At 51.6% G+C, this 17,303-nt stretch overlaps 1 protein-coding gene across 1 annotated transcript; it reads left to right on the top strand.

Annotated features, from left to right (window-relative positions):
• The first annotated feature begins 347 nt into the window (after positions 1 to 347).
• Positions 348 to 5,241, top strand: Edn2 (endothelin 2). Its single transcript, XM_005353328.2, has 5 exons — positions 348 to 411; positions 714 to 870; positions 2,163 to 2,285; positions 3,134 to 3,232; positions 5,065 to 5,241. The coding sequence occupies exons 1-5, from the start codon at positions 348 to 350 to the stop codon at positions 5,156 to 5,158; spliced, it is 537 nt and encodes a 178-aa protein (XP_005353385.1). The 3' UTR covers positions 5,159 to 5,241.
• The last annotated feature ends 12,062 nt before the right edge of the window (positions 5,242 to 17,303 follow it).

Here is a 17,303-nt window from a genome sequence, read left to right as displayed (position 1 = left end):
GTAACCTCAGAACTCCGAGGGGCCCTGGGCCTGCAGGGAGCCTGGAGACTCCTGAAGGTGCTCCAGCACAGCGCAGAGGGTGGAGCCCAGCCTTCCACCTCCCTCCCCCTCACCGGGAGGCCAGGGCGGGCCAGGCACCCCGGGAGGAGGCGGTGTCCCTGGCTCTCTGCCCAAGGTGCTGCAGCTAGGCTAGGCGGGGCTGGACCAGCAGGGGCGGGCACCCTGCCTGGTATTATAAGAGGCGGTCAGGGCACCTCGGCAATGAGCTCCCAGCTCGGCTTAGCACCAGGACGCAGGCAACAGGCGCTCCCTGCTCCCCTGGTCCAGCCAAGCACTCTGCCGCTGCTATGGTTCCCACACCGGCCGCCTGGTGCTCCGTCGCTCTGGCCCTGCTTTTGGCCCTGCATGAAGGTGAGCAGCCCTCCCTCATTTGTTGCTGCCCCGGGGTCTGTCCATCGGCATCTCCTCCAGGGATACGGTGCTTCCCAAAGCCAATTGGGAGCATAGAGCAGGGAGCCCCCAGCAGGAGCTTCCTCAGCCGAGTGCAGGCACAGCGCTGGCAGCTGGGACTTCCCCAGGCTAACCAGTGGTTCCTGAGCATCAAGAGTGCCAACTTCCTTATTATGCAAGAGGAGGAGCTCTACGGGTCCCCTATCCCAGGCAGGCCAGGTGCCCTGACCTCCTCTCCACCTCTCTCTCCTTCCTGTGTGCAGGCAAGGGCCAGGCAGCTACCACTCTGGAGCAGCCAGCCCTGGCACCCAAGGGCCGCGGCCCCCACCTGCGTTTTCGCCGTTGCTCCTGCAACTCCTGGCTTGACAAGGAGTGTGTGTACTTCTGCCACCTGGACATCATCTGGGTGAATACTGCAGGGTGAGCATCCACCAGGACTGTGGGAGAAGGTGGGGGTGAAGGCCTCTGGCAACCTCTGCAACTGCCTGGCTCACCGTGGGGCTCAGATGGACACTGGGACGGTACCCACCCATAGTTAGTAGTTATGAGTCAATGTGGGGGCTACCAGAATCAGGCAGAGAGCTGCTTGGCTTTGGAATCCTTGCAACAACCTGTAGGAATGTACTAGCTCCGTGTTCCACATCAGGGTACTGAAGCTCAGAGAGGTGAGGCAAGCTCTTTGGGGTCACACAGGAAGAAAAAGTGGTGGGTTAGTCCCTTCCCAAGTCTGGAGGTGCTGGAGCTCAACCACACTTACCCTGCAGAGAACCAGCTCGTGCATAACAGCAGCCCAGGCCACGCTCTGCACGAAACACTACAAGCACAGTACCTTCTGCTGAGCCTCCAGTCTCCCCACAAGGCAGGCCCTGCTGCAGCCCCCCATAGGGCAGACAAGAAGTCTGCCTGGGATACCCTGGCAGGAGCCAGAGCTGGGTTCTCCCTGCCCTGTGCTGCCTCCAGGCTCCTGCATACCTCAGGTTGACGTTTTTGTGGATGTATGTATTTTCCCCCTCTCCAAATTGCATAAGGCAGGAGAAGCTGAGCATATAAACATGTGCAGAGCTAATCCACGTTCAAACGCTGGCTCAGGGTGGAAACCCTGCCAGTCCCTGCGTGCCGGGTCCACCCAGAATCACTACAACTCCAAAATTAGCTGTTGACCAAAGGTGTTGAGTGGACTAGCCTCAGGGCCCCTACTCTGCCTCCCTTGGCCAAACTGGATCAGAAATCAGCCCAATTACACATGTACACACACATACACACACACAGCATATTTATCACATTCCCCCAATAAGTGGGGACCAACCAGAGGCCATTTGGCTGAGAGCCGGATGACTCTGGTGACTGAATGGTCTTCCTTCCTCGTGGCCTAGATGGGGTGGGGGACTTCTCTGAGGACAGAGGACCAGCTCAGCCTCCTAGGATCAGCAAGCTCTATCCCTTACATTCTCCTGCAGGAGCTCCTAGCAGAGCAGTGTGCAGAAGCATTGTTAGAGGAGTCTGTGACTTGTGGCTAGTTTAATATGAGAAGCAGTGGGGTGGTCACCTTTCTTGGCCATGCTGGAGGTGTGACTGGCTGTACCCGTGTTCAGTGTAGACCGTCTCTACACTGGCCAATGATGTGTCTAATCCTGTGTCTCTCCTCTCTTTTTCACCTCTCTGCTCCCCCCCCACCCCATGTACACACCACCTTGCTGGCTTCCTGCCCACAGACAGACAGCTCCCTACGGCCTGGGAAACCCGCCAAGGCGCCGGCGCCGCTCCCTGCCAAGGCGCTGTGAGTGCTCTACTGCCGGGGACTCTGCCTGTGCCACCTTCTGCCATCAAAGACCCTGGTAGGTGGACTCCTTGCCTGCAGGGGTTGGGTAACTGCTACATGGGACCAGGCCTGGAGGCAGGGTATCTGGGAGATTAGTAGAAGGGCAGAGGCCCAGAGGAGACATGCACTGTCCTAAAACCCAGAAGTAAACTGGGCCCACGGCAGTCCTTTCTCCCACAGAAATACACTGAGTTCCTCCCTCTGCTCAGCTCCAAGGATTCTGGGAGAACACATCCCCACTCCTGGGCACAGCCACATGATAACCCAGGCTTAGAGAGGGGCAAGCCTTGTGTCAGGCCAGCAAGGAATTGGGCCCCACTGGGCTTCAGATTCCAACTGGAGGCTCTGGTACTTCATAAGTTTGTCTAGAAGAAAAAATAACATCGGTAGCTGGCGATCCATGACAGGTCCCAGAGTTGTCATTATGTCAAGGATGTTATGGGGTGTGAATGCCAAGCCTCCTTGGTTTTCCCATCTGTGAAGGGGACAGCTGCATTCTTACCCTCCCCTTCTTGGACCACTGAGAAAGCAAGCGAGGGTTCCAGTTCCCATGACAGTTTACGAGAAACTCCTCCTCTGGGGCTCAATCTGGGGCTCCACCCCTGCCTCAGTTTCCCCTGCAACTGCAGGTGGCCAGATTCTGGGAAGGCCAGCCACCCATCTGCCTCGTTCTGGGGCTGAGAACACATTCCCAGTAGCTCAGCTTTCCTTGGTCCTCACCCCGCCCAGGAGGGAAGGGTGCCAGGTGTGCAGAGTGGAAATGGATCTGCTCCAGAGGGCAGGGTGGGGGCTGGGCTGGGCCCGCAGCCAGCTAGCTTCAGGGTTCTGGCCAGCCCCTCACGCATTGCCATTCCATTCATTCAGGTCTGAAACTGTGGTCACCCCAAGCAGCCAGGCTCCCGGAGCTGTGTTAAAGCCTGGCAGGAAGTGGGCCGCTGAGGGAGTCCTCCTCCAAAAGCTAAGGTAAGGGTCATTCATTGCATGACTGATCACTTTCTGTATGCTTTGCATGTCTGCCTTATCCTCTGTGTGAGGCAGGACTGGGTCTTCCTTGTCCATCTAGATAACTGAGGCTCAGAGAGGTGACACCACTTGTCTAGAGTTACAAAGCATCTGTCACATCTGGCTCTGTTAAGAAAGAAATAGATTTATTTTACATGCATGAGTGTTTTTCCTGCATGTATGTATGCGCATCACATGCGTGCATGGTGCCCTTCATCTGTATGTAACTTATGTGCTCTAAGAAGAGGCCACTGGATCCTCTGGAACCGGAATTATGGATTGCTGTGAGCTGCCATGGGGGTTCTGGGAACAGAACCCTGGGTCTCTGCATGAGCAGAAAGTGATCTTAATGCTAAGCCATCTCTCCAGCCCCAAGCCTCTTTCCTTAACTCCTGCATTCTGGGACCAGGAGGTGTGCATCAGGCCTTGAGGGCTTTGACTGGGAAGAACCAGTTATTCATCCAGGCGGCTTCCCTCCGCTGGGGCTTGGAGTGAATGACTCGCGGTGTTGCTTGCTCCTTCAATACTCATAAGGGATCTCCCCCACTTGGTGGCCACAAGTGGCTTAGCACAAGGCCCACAAATGTTTGTCCAACTGAAGGGCAGAAACGTCAACTTGGACCACTCAGCAAAGGGACCCAGGGACAGCTGGTGGGACAGAGTACTGGCTGAGAAGCCCACAGACAGGCTTTGTGTGCCCTGGCTTGTGGTTGGGTTTCTCTGTGCTGCAAGATTTTGAAGCAGGGAGGTAGCAATGTCCATTCTGAAGGGTTTTCATGAGGTTAGGTGTGCTAATATGTATGAAGCAGTATTCCTGTGGCGCTCTGGAGGCCTTGGCCACTCCTGCCTCTGCTGTGAAGGGGTCCTTGGGGCTGGACATTTTCACCATCTTTGGGGAAAGGCAGAAAATGGAGCAGGAGTGGTAGGATAAGCAGGCCCCCGCACATACTCAAGAACTGAGTGAGAATAAGGAAGGCTTGGCAAATACACAGCACTTCAGGGTGTATGTAGACAGCACAGCACTTCACAGTGTGCAAAGAGCTTGCTTTACTACCCAAGCCTTCATCCTGATGGCAGTTCAGGGTTTTTTTTTGCTGTTACTGTTGTTTTTGTTATTGCTTTGGTTTGGTGTAGTTTGGTTTTGAGACAGGATCTCACTCAGTAGCCCAGGCTGGCCTTGAGCTCAGGGCTAGCCTACTGTTGCAGGTCCTCAGGACTGGGTCTAGTTAGTGTCTTAAAAGCAGAGAAAGGGCCTCAAAGAGGATGAGCCCTGCCCAGGTCCCACAGTCTGGTCCCGAGATCCACCTTCTCACCCCCAGATATAGAACTCTTAGGGTCCGGAAGTGGAGAGTTGCTCCGAGAGCTGTGGCCATGACCTCAGACAAGGTCAAAGGGCCACCAGGACCATGCTGTGTGGAAAGCCCACCTTGTAAACTGCAGACAGAGCAAGATGGCGTAGTTGAGGGTGGAGGAATATGAGTGCCGGGAAGGAAGGACATTCACACGGTGTGAGAAAAGGAAAACACACCAGGGGCAGTGCCCAGGCTGTCCTTGGCAGACCCCTCATCTCGGCAACACCCGATGCTGAATACAAGCAATGTCAGTGGCCCCATGACAGAGACTCTCCTGGGCCTGATGTGCAGACCTTGCCTGGCGCAGTGACCACACTCTGAGCCGGGACAGCTGTTTCCTCAAATCTAGGCAGAGGCTCTAGGTCCAACTACCTACCTTCCAAGGGAGTCCTGGGCACCCTGTATCTCCTGAGATGCTAACTGATCCTTCTCCACTTCTAGGGACATTTCTGCCTCCAAGCTCCGCTTTGCCAGGCTACAACCAGAGGTAACAAGAGAGTCGGGTCCTGCACACTCTCGACGGAGGAAAAGATAACCCTTTTCAGCAGCAGGACCACTGAGAAGGAAGCCCATGTGGAGACAGGAGGCAACGGGCAGCTGGGGAGACCCCGTGCCTGTGTTCTGGGCCAAGACCTCAGCCCCAGCTAGCCAGACCCATCCGATGGGTTCAGCACAAGCTCCGGTCTCTCTTACAACACTTACAGCTGCTCTGTGCCCTGACACCGCCAGGCCACCCTGAGCTCCTGGGCAGCAGCGCAGCCCCCCTCCGTGCTGGCTGCTGGCTACAGATCTGCTTGAAGGGGCTCCGTGAAGCCAAATGAACATGCTGACTGTGTCCTGAGGAGTGTCCTGTGTGCTGGACTGCAATCTAGGAGCAGTCCCACGTTAGGAGGAGACTGGATGGGGCATACTGATGACCGACATCCTGGCTGGCCCCCATGATCCTCTCTGGTTCCCCCTCCCTTGGGGGAGGGGGCGGGGCCTGCTCTCCTTTGTTCATCTGTATATAAGTTATTTGCTCTATGAACTTTGAACTGCTTATTATTTATTTTAATGTATTTTTGAGCCTCAATTGTTTACTTATGAACTCATGTTTATAATAAAGAATGAAATGGTCTTCTAGGAGTTTTGTCTTGGAAGGTCCAAGCAGAGGTGAGAGGTCCCTCCCAGGAGGGATCATTCAGGACTTAAAAGGACACGGGAAGAAGAGAACAGTTCAGCAATATGGGTAGCTGGGACCCTGATTCCCCTGTCCCTTACTGGGTTTCTCTGGCTACTAACATACCCTCTCTGGGCTTTTGCCTGTCGTGACTTAGACAGCCACCCGCAGCTGTCACATCTGGGGGCTGGGTCATATATTCCCAGTAGACAAGAACACGATGGCCAGGCACTCTTCAAGGGTAAATTTGGAAGACGTTAGATCCATGAAGGTGCAGAGACCATCTTCAGAACCAGAAATCTTGTTCAGCCAGGGCCTGACTGGGGGGCCTCCGTGTATCTGTCCTGTGACAAGCGGAACCAGATGGATACATGTCTGTGTGCAAAGTGGTGGCTGGTGATGGGTGCCGAACCCTATCCTCAACCTGGGCCTGGCCCTGACTCTCACTCTGACACTTCTCTGACTGATGGAGCCCAGAGTTGGAGTCAAGCAGCACCTTTGCTGGGCCCAGGGACAGCCTATGGTCCAGAAGATCCCTGCAGGCAATTGCCTGGACGCTTGGCCGGCTGAATCTCCCACAAGCAAGCTGTGTCCTATACCCATGGCTGGGAATGACTGGCTCACACTGGGAGTGGCAGGCTGTGACCTGAGCCAGCTGTCAGGAAATATTTATGGAGCAGGTAATAATCATTTACATGCCTGCCATAACCCTGCCTTCTCCACAAAGCCAGCCCCAGCCACCTTCTGGGAGAACAACACACCGGTATGTTTTGAGCCCCCGCTGTACACCAGCTTGGTCTCTGTTCAGAGAAACCCACTTTGTCTTCACCACACTGGGATGCAGACTTCCACAGCCCGTGCTTTCCAGACGAGGGAAGCGATGCACAGAGAAGAGCAGGGACTTCCCTGAGGTGACACAGCAAGTAAAGAAAAACACAGGATTGCAGCTCGGAATCTGTAGTATAGATGGGTGCAATAAATGCGTGTTGGTTGAATTCGTGGAACTACACTGTAATTTGACGTTGAACTTTCTCCTGCTGAGCCTCTGCTGTCTCATCTGGAGAATGAAAAGTCCTAACTCTCACTTCCAGGATGGTCAGAACAAGAAGTGGTAATAAGCTCTGGCCCCAGGGCCTGGGACATGGGACTATGTGGGTTTAGCAGCTTGTGTGGTGGTGATTATGTGTGGGAGGGGGACAGAGCCAAGGGACTATGTGGGGGCAGATTGGGACTGGTTGGGGTAGAGGTGGGGGTAAGAGAAAGGATCCCACATGAATGTGGTGCTCCCTCTGTTACCTTCCAAGATGACAAGAGCCGGTGAGATGGCTCAGTGAGTAAAGGCACCTGCTGCCAAGACCCACAACCTGAGTTCACCCTGGGACCCATGCGGTGAAAGGAGGGAGCTGACTCCCGGAAACTGTCCACCCACCTCTGCATGTGCAACATAGCATGCATATACCCCTACACACACACATACACTAATTCTAATTGTCCACTTACCTCTGCATGTGCACTGTAGCATGCATAATACCCCTACACACACACACACACACAAACACGTACACACACGTACACACTAATTGTCCACTTACCTCTGCATGTGCACTGTAGCATGCATAATACCCCTACACACACACACACACACACACACAAACACGTACACACACGTACACACTAATTGTCCACTCACCTCTACATGTGCACTGTGGCATACATATACCCCTACACACACACAAACACATACATTATTTTAAAATTTAAAAATTAAAAAAAAAAAGATAAACAAGACCGGAACAGAAGGAAACCAGAGCCAGAGTCAGGATGGATGTGGGCAAGGTGAGGCAGGGTGAGTGTGGATGACAGAGGAGTCCCCAGACAAGTCCTGTGGCCAAAGCAGGCGAGGGGAAAGAGCTGGCGATGAAGCCACAAGGGTCTCCAAGGGTAAGTCAGAAGACAGGCTTTCTCCTGTGGGCCCCAGAGAGCCGTGAGCAGTCTGTGAACAGCAAGGAAAGTTGTCAGAGGCAGGTTCCAGAACAACGTCCACCAGAGGGCCAGTCAGGGCTAGCGTGGATGAGGGAAGAGGTGGCAGGGAAGTAATGTCACATCCTTCCCCGGGATGCTGAGACCTCCTGGACATGAAGCCATGGGGACAGCCCTGCCACTTGATTCCCAGAATCCCAGGCCAGATCATCTTGTCACACTCCAGCTGGGCTGGCATGGGAAGCTGCCATTCCCGGCACAGCGTCTTCCACTCAGACTTGTCCTGCCTCCTCAGAAGCTCAAAATCCACAACCAGTGGTCAGGGCTGACAGCCCCAGAGCCGCCCTGGAAGGAGACATAATGTCCATAATGTCCGGGTGAGAAAAGTGGAGGCCACAGAGGAGGGTGCTCACTGCTTTTCCCTCACACTTGGGACCCTGGTCAAAGTCTAGAGATTGACAGAATGGCAAATACTGGCCGAGGTGACACCCATTCTCTTTGTTCCTGGGTCATAGAAAGAGCTATCTGGCTTGTGCCCTTTCCTCAGGAGACCCTGTCCTGCTTCACCTCTCTGGATTGGGGCAACAGAGGGCAGAGCCAAGAGGCCATATGTACCCAGAGTCTTTCCCACAGCCTCAGGTAGCAGCGGCTGATGTGACCTGCAGTTTGAGAAGAGCAGAAAAGCCATGAGACTGATGAAGCCCTGGGAAAAACCATGCTGGGAAGCTTGGATCTGGGGAACAAAAATCTCCCCCTTTTTCTGCCTTTTTAATAAACACTTAATAAATCTTTTCCAAGTTTTAATTTCTTTTTACATTTATTTGCAAAAATGGGGGCACATGCATGCCATAGCAAGTGTGTGTGAGTGTGTGGGTGGGTGTATGTGTGTATGTGGGGGGTGTGTTTTGTGGGGGATGTATTGTGAGGGGGTGTATGTGTAGGGCCCAAATACAACTTGAGAAAGTGAGTTCTCTTCTTCTACCACCTGGGTCCTGGGATCGAAGCCAGGTGTCGTCAAGTTTAGCAGCAAGCACCCTTATCTGCTAAGCCCACCTCACTTACTCATTTTCCAGGGCGTTTTGAAGCAAAATTGTGGTCTGTTGGATGGAATTCTGACAGAGAGAAGCTAGAAATGGAATGATCCCAGTTTCCCTGGGGCACGTGTTGAGGAAAGTGACTTGGGGAACAGGTAGGGACTACATGTAGATCAGGTACAGGCCAGGTCAGGGAAGTTGCTGCCTGAGCCATGCACGGCTGCTTTCAGACATGCCTCATCCACGAGCCCAGGGAATTTATCACACACACAAACACACACCCACACACCCCACCCCAGCCACCGCCTCCAATAGAGTCCAGGGTCAGTCCAGATAAGCCACTTGCCCCAGGGCAATAAACTCCTGGACTGTGGCCATCCATTCATTAAGCGGAGACAAATAATCATCTTTGTGGAGACGCTGGAGAGTCGTGCCGACAGAGGTGGCCCCTGTCTTGAGGGCCAGAGAGCTGCCCGACATGGAGATACACACAGAGCCTGCCGCGTCCTGCTAGCTGATAGGCTCCTCACAGCTGCCTTACACAGCAGATTCTTGAATTATTACCCCCATTGCACGGATGAGCATGCTAACCTGCACCTAGGAGGAAGAGGCAAGAGATCAATCACTTGAGCCTAGGAATTTGGGCTAGCTGGGCAAGATAGTGAGACCTTATCTCTTTAAAAATAAGGAAAAGAAAGAGGAAGGAGGAAGAGGAAGAGGAGAGGAAATGAAATGAAAGAGGAAAGGAAGGCCCATTCTACTGCACCCACCTTAAATCCCAGCAATGGGGAGGCAGGGACAGTCAGATCTCTGAGAGTTCGAAGCCAGTCCAGGCTGCAGAAGGAGTTCCAGGAGACCCAGAGCTACATAGTGAGACCCTGTCTCGGAAAACAAAATAATCCAAAAGGGTGTGTAGGGGGGAGATAATGAGACCCCATTGCCTCATTTGCTTTATTGTTGCTTGTTTTTGTTTTGAGTCAGGGTCCCACATAGCCCATGCTGGCCTCAAATTCAATATTTCCCCAGAGGTGACCTTGAACTTCTGATCTTCCTGCCTCTGTGTTCTGGGATTATAGGAAGTGCTCAGGATCACGTGTGCTAGGCAAGCACTTTGCAACCATACCGAGTCCATCTCCAGCGTGGTTGTAGCTAAGCTGCCATTAGCCCCTGGCCTCTAAAGTCTGACGGGGAAACAGCCACACTGAGATGGAATCTTGGAGAAGGGAGTCCAAGGTGGCTTCCTGGAGTAGGTGGCCTGAAGGAACAAGCATCAGTTGAGTAAGGTGGGGGAGAAGGTCCTAGACAGGAAGAGCAGCATAGACAAAGCTCCTTTCTTCAAGGATGGAGGCTGGGCTTGGCCTCTCCTGGGTATTAAAGAAGGAAGGGGTCTGGAAAAGCCTGGTAGGGTCTGCAGAAACGAGCCATGATGTCCTGAGTGACATAGCCAGCCCAGGCATGGGGTGATGTTGTAGGTGGGGGACACCAGCAGCAGCTGTTACACGCACTCACACACACACACACATACACGCGTGAACACACACACATGCACATGCACGCGTGTACACACATACACCCTCATATATACACATACACAGACAGCCCCAGAAAAGGGGGTTATTGCCATGCTAGAAGTCTCTGCCATTGGTGCTCTTTGCCCCTGGACACTACCTGCTACCCTGAAGCTCTCCCAGGCTGGCAAGGGGAAGAGCCGGGGAAAGGAATGTGCTGTGAACTAGTCTTCCAGCTCTTGCAGGCCATTGAAGAGCAGGACCAGAAGGGTTTGCTTACTCTGGGATAAGGACCAAAGCATGACAGACACCCCGGGGAGCAGGGACAGGAAAGTTTGGCTACACCAAGGAAGGGTCCAGGTAGGGAGAGGCAGCTGGCCTGAGCTGCGGGAGCCAGGTGGAGAAGAGCATCCAATGGCAGGGATTTGAATCCAAGTGATGAAGAGCTAGTCAAGGTTGCTAAGCAAAAGAGCCAGGACAGGAGCCGGCCTTGGGCTTCTGGGTAATCAGCAGCCCTTTCTGGGCCAGCACTTCAAGCCTACAGAGACCCTCCCAGAATCTCTTACAGAGAGTGAGTCTCGCCTTGGCCTGCCAGGGATCGGTGCCAAGAGCCCTCGGCAGCTCAGGAGGGGGCTGCGGGAGCCCTGGAGGAGGAATGCAGCCTAATTAATTCTCTGAAGCTCCCAGGCCTCGCCTTGTGGGAGCAGCTGCCAGGACAGGCCTGCCAGGGCCCCACCGGCCCCGCTGTCAATCACTCAGAGGTAAATCCAGGGGGGCTGCAGGCTGGGAGCTTGGGGACAGGGACTGGGGCCAGCCCCTTGCCTTCAGGCACACACGTGTCCTCAGCCCCTTCAGAGTGAGCATGATAGCAGCAGCCAACAGGCCTTAAGGTACCGCTGACACTGTAGGTGCCAGAAGCAGGCTATAGTTAATGTCTCCACTGTGCCAGGAAGGAAATGAGGCCTGGAGAGATGAACGTCTCTCCTAGAGTCATGTGATCTGAAAACTCAGGTGGGAAGCTGGGATTGGACCCAAACATTCTGGGGCCTGAGAGTGTGTGTATCAGAACCATAGTGCTGGGAACACTGGAGGAAACTGAGGCCTGCAGAGGTGTGGGGCCTTTCCCAGAGACAGTCAGCTGGAAACAAGTCTGAGACACAGGAGAGAACAAGAGCTACCAGAGAAGGGGCCTTACTACCAAGGGTTCTCCTGGCCTTGTCACTGAGGGTGCCCATCCACGTGGTACCAACTGCTTGGGTCTACTCTAGAAGCACAGTAGCAGATTGACTCTGCTGTAGGCTGCCCATGCTCAGAGCATCCTTTGATCATGTGCCCACACAGGGGGACACAGACAGCGGTTCAGAGATGTTCGCCCTCCTGCTGAAAGCCTTGCAAAGAGGAAACAAGAGCTGGGAAGGGCAGTCCACTGGCCTGACACCAACACTCACTCTGCCGTGGCTAGACAGCAGGCTGGGATAGGAGGCTATAACCAGACCACACCCCTGAGCCTTGGCTTCTGCAGCTTGAAAGAGATGTCACTCTGGTGTGCGCTAGCAATAGGTGCTATCCAAAAAGGCACCTAATATGTGTCAGATACCATCCTGAATGGTTTACTAAAGGAAAAATAATTTGCAAGCAAGAGTCTATTCACTGTTGTATAATATACCATTATAAAGTTGGTTCATAATGCATTGCTGCCCAGTTGGGGCATATTTACATTTATATAGCTTCTCACCAGTGGGAATTAGAAGGTACCACTGCCCCAAACACCCCTTTCACTTTGAGATTGTTTCAAGTTAAAGGAAATAGGAAGGGGAGGAGAAAAGGAAGGGGAGGAGAAGGCAAAGGAGAGAAAGAGAAAGGGAGTGGGGGAAGGGAGAGGAGAGAAAGGGGAGGGAGAAAAGGAGGAGGTGAGGGAGAGGAAGGAAGGGAGAGAGAGGATGAAAAAAAGAGGAAAGGAGTGGAAAGGAGAGAAGAGGGTGGGGGAAGAGGGGCTGGGAGTGTGGGGGAAGAGGGGCTGGGAGTGTGGGGGAAGAGGGGCTGGGAGTGTGGGGGAAGAGGGGCTGGGAGAGGAAGCTGGTCCTAGTTAGAGTTTCTATTGTAAAACACCACAACCAAAAGTTACTTGGAGAGGAAAAGATTTACTTCAGCTTATGCTTCCAATAAATATTCAGCACTCTGGGAAGTCAGTGCATAAACTCAAGGCAGGAGCCTAGAGGCAGGGACTGAACCAGAGGCCATGGAGGGGTGCTGCTCACTGACTTACTCCTCGTGGCTTGCTCAGCCTGCTTTCTTGTAGCACCCAGGACCACCGGCCACAGTGAGATGGGCCCTCCCACACCATTCATCAATCAAGACAGAGTACCACAGGCTAGCTCACAAGCCAGTCTGGCGGGAGCATTTTCTCAGCTGAGGCTCTCTCTTCCCAAATGATTCCAGCTGTGTACAGTTGACAGAAAACGAGCCAGCACACAGCACTTGCCAGAAGAACTCTTTGCCCTCGCCTATCTGCTTAAAAGTAAGACCTACATTTCCCATGTGGTGCTGATTTCTCTGCAGAGTTAGGTGCCTGGATCCTTTCATTCCAGCACTGGAGGAACAGGAGCTATCTGTGAGTTCAAGGCCAACTTGGTCTACAAAGTAACTTCCATGCCAGCCAGAGCTACATAATGAGACCCTGTCAAACAACCAAACCCCAACAAGAGACATCGGCTCTACACACATCTTCCTTTAATCCCAGCACTGTGGAGACAGGAGTGATATGGCTGGGCAGAGAGGGGAATATAAGGCAGGAGGAGAAAGAAGCTCAGTGCAGTCTGAGGCAATCAGTCTGAGGACAAGATTACCCCTTTGATCCAAGCATTAGTTGAGATAACTACCAATCTAGTGATTGGCTTCTCTGCTTCTCTGATCCTTCAGCTTTCACCACCTGATAGCTGACTCCAAGTTTTTATTATTAAGAACAATTAGAATCTGTGTTACATTCCCTCAGTATCCCCAGAAATCAAAACCCTTTCCCTGTCTTGGAACCTCACTAGGGATGCACTCTCCTGATGACAGGAAGGCCCTGGGCCTTCTCTTCTTTCCATGGAGGCCTCTGTGCATATAAAAGCTGAAGCACTAACTACATCTCATGTGTGTTTCTTTCACTCGTGGACTGACTTTTGTCCCTCTCATGCACAGGCCTGAGTTACAGAACTGAGAAGCATACCCTTCAACCCCCACATTACCATACAGGGACACTGTGTGATATGGCAGAGGGCAAGCTTTCCTATTCATGGTGGTTTGAAAGAAAATGACCCCCAAAGGGAGTGACACCACTAGGAGGTGTGGCCTTGCTGGAGAAGGTATGGTGTGGTTGGAGGAAGTGTGTCACTGGAGAGGCAGGCTTTGAGGTCTCATACATGCCCGGAGAGACAGACCACTTTCTGTTGTCTGTGCAAGATGTAGGACTCTCAGCTACCTCTCCAGCACCATGTCTGCCTGCACATCTCCTTGTCACACCATGATGGGCTAACCCTCTGAGCTGCCACCCAATTCAATGTTTTTCTTTATAAGCATTGCCATGGTCAAGTGCCTCTTCACAGCAATAGAAACCCTAAGGAAGACAAAAGTTGGTACCATTTTATTTCTGTGATAAGCCTGACCATGTTTTCATTTGGAAGAATTTGGACTTTGGTACTTCTGGTGAGGAAAAGCAGTGGAATGCTTTAAGCACTGTTTAATGGGTCATACTAGTAGGAGCATGGAAGACAGTGGTGCTGAGAATAATTTGAACTGTGAGGGCCTGGCTCAAGAGGTTTCAGAAGAGAAGAATTTAGCATGTTGCCAAGATACCTTTCTTGTGATATTTTGGGGAAGAAAGTGGCTGCTTTATGTACTTGTCTGAAGAGTCTGCCTAAGACTAAAGTGAAGAGTTTTGGATTAATTCCAATGGCAGAGAAAATCTCAAAACAGCCTAGTATTGACTCTATTGTGTGGTTCCCAGTGTTCATTCTTATAAAGATTTATTATGAAAAGGATCACCAAGAAGTGAAATGGAGTTAAGTCCTGTGTTCAAGGAGATAAACATTAAGAAATGGAATAAAGGGGGTGATGACCTCAGGGCAAGATCCCACCCAGCAAAGTCTCCAACCTGAGAAAAGGGATTAAAGAAAAACTTAGAACCAGGTGTGGTGGTTCACACCTTTAATCCCAGAAGAACTTGACATCTTCAGCCATATGGATCTGGGTCTAGGGTTAAGGATAGAAGAAAGAGGCTATGGAATTTGCCTCCCCAACTAAGGAATGCCACTGAGGCCAGGCATGTGTCAGAGGTGTCCCTGAATGGAGGCCTAAAAAGACCATTGCATGAAGATGTGCAGTTGAAGCCCGGGTTGCCTTGGAGACCCCAGGAAGTTGGAGATGACAGAGGTGTGGGACACTTATCAAAAAAATTGCTAACAGGGAGTGGAACCAGACCAAGAGAAAAGCTGAAAGGAGTTGGAGATCTGAAGAGTGCTTTGGCATGAGACATGGAAATTCAGAGTTCGGAGTTTTCCCAGCTGGTTTTTGGTCTTACTTTTGTCCCAGTATTTCCTCACTATGTTTTGGAATGGTAATATATATGTTGGAAGTATGTGATTTGCTTTTTGCTTTTGATTTTATAAGGGATTACAGTTAAGAGACTACATGGAGAGACTTTGAACTTTATACTTTTAAATAAGTTTGAGACTGTTAAAGATGATGCGGACTTTTGAAGGTAGACTAAATGTCCTTTGCATTATGATTTCGTTACAAGCTTATGGGGGGTCAGGGAATAGAATGTGGTGGTTTGAAAGAATTCTAGAACTTTCTCAGTACCCCCAAAAGAAAATCCCTACTTGTTGGTAGACAGTAATCATCTAATATCATAAATCACTTTATCTCCTTCAGACTTTGCTTTAGGGACAGAAGAGAGACAATATGTTGCCCTTTGTGTCTATCTTCCTCCACTTAGTACATTGTATCACTCACTTGCCTTGTTACCTAGATGCAAACTGTCAACAGCAATTTAAGGAAGAAAGGAAGGAAGGAAGGAAGAAAGGAAGGAAGGAAGGAAGGAAGGAAGGAAGGAAGGAAGGAAGGAAGGATGTTTTAGCTCACAGTTCTGGGGTGCAGTCCAACGTGGTGAGGCAGTGACAACAGCAGGAGCTTGGGACAGCTGGTCACGTGGTCACAGCTAGGAAGTGGAGAGGGAGGAATACTGGTACTCAGCTGGCCTCCTCCTTTTGTTGCTGTTGCAGATTCAAGTGCAGGGCACAGACTTTTAGGGTAGGTCTTTCCCCTTCATAAACCCATCAAGATAACCCCTGACAAGCATCCTCAGAGGCTAACCTAACCAAAGCAATCTCCCACGTGTGTGCCCGAAGCCATTTCTCCTTTCGGATCCTGTCAGGCTGACTATCCATATCAACCACCACCTGTTGTCAAGTTTCATTCATGCTGGGACATCCAGGACTTTGTCTCTTTTCACACCTGAATGATTTCCCACTGTGGGGCTGCACTAGATTTTGCCTCCATTTGTTGCTGGATTTGGCTTGCTCACACTGGTCTAAGTACTTTATTTAAACCCTTGGTGCTCCTTAATGGTGTTGCTATTAGCGTCATCATTCAGACAAAGAGGCTGAGGTCAAGAGAGATTAGGTAAGCCATCCAAGAACACACAACTAGTGACCAGCAGTGGTAGGCTTCACCCCAGGAGGTGGCTCTGGAGGTGATGGCCCTAACCATTGTGAAGCCCAGCCCCTCAGTCAAAGCAGTTGGTGTAAAGTAGCTTATCTGACAAACTGCCCTAAAGAAACACACAGAGGGCTTAGCAAATGGGGTGGGGGGGAGGGAAGCATTCTGGGCAGCAGCTTGTTTGTTGCACTCTGTAGCCCAGCCTATCCAAGAAAACACTATGTCAGTCACCCTGGCTGCACAGTCAAGCTTCGGAGTCACAGCAATTCCCCTGCTTCTGCCTCCCAAGTGCTGGAGTACAGGCTTGAGCTGTCAAGCCCCTCTCCTAGCAGTATTTCTAAAGGGGACAGAGCCAGGGCTATCAGGCAGGGCTGAAGCCAGGGCTGGATGTTCGGATACCCAGGGCCGAGATGTAGGCTTTGTAGAACATGGACATCACCCAGGAAGGGAGCATAGCTTCAACCCAAGGCAGGCCTGCTCCCAATATAGACGATGATCTACAGCCTATGACGCACCTGCCATCTCACCCCTCTGCACACACCTGAGAAGCCACCACTGGGCAGCAGAGAAAACGCCCCTGGGTGGTGTCAAAGTTAGAGATTTGACCCTGGCCAGAGCTACCAAGCATGTGGCCTTGGGCACATCTCTACATTCCACAGGTTGCTGGGCGGGAAGGGTGGCTCAACCATTAAGAGCACTTGCTGCTCTTACAAAGTACCCAGGTTTGGTTGCCAGAACCCCTATGATGGCTCACAACCATCTGTAACTCCAGTTCCAGGAGATCTGACCTCCGCAGGCACTGGGCACAAATATGATCTATAGACACACATGTAGACAACATACTTATACATATAAGACAGAACAAATAAAATATAATTTCAAAAAAGAAAGAAAGAAAAAAATTGGGATGAGGCGTCAGTAAGATGGCTCAGCAGGTAAAGGCTCTTGTACCAAGCCCAAAGTCCCGAGTTCACTCCCTGGAACCCACACAGTGGAAAGAGAAAACTGACTCCCTCAAGTTGTTCATTAGTCTCACACCCAAGGGATGGCATACGTGAGCCCATGTGCACACATATACATAAGTAAATAAATGTTAGAAACTGATTGAAAGAAGTGAGATAAGAAACCTCGATTACCTGTTTCATTACAAAGGTAATATAGAAAGTGAAAAGGGTGGTGGCTAAAACCACACACACAAGGAGTCACCTCTCCAAAACAAAAATGGAGTATTAGCCTTGCATAGATTGTTATAAGTTTGTTTCTATAGAAGGTTTGCTCTGTTTTGAGATAAGGCCTCAT

The sequence above is a fragment of the Microtus ochrogaster genome, chromosome 10 (genome assembly GCF_000317375.1).
Source record: "Microtus ochrogaster isolate Prairie Vole_2 chromosome 10, MicOch1.0, whole genome shotgun sequence".
In the NCBI taxonomy this organism is placed as follows: Eukaryota; Metazoa; Chordata; class Mammalia; order Rodentia; family Cricetidae; genus Microtus; species Microtus ochrogaster.
Note: the sequence above shows the minus strand (reverse complement) of the source record. Positions and strands in the feature narration are given on the sequence as shown.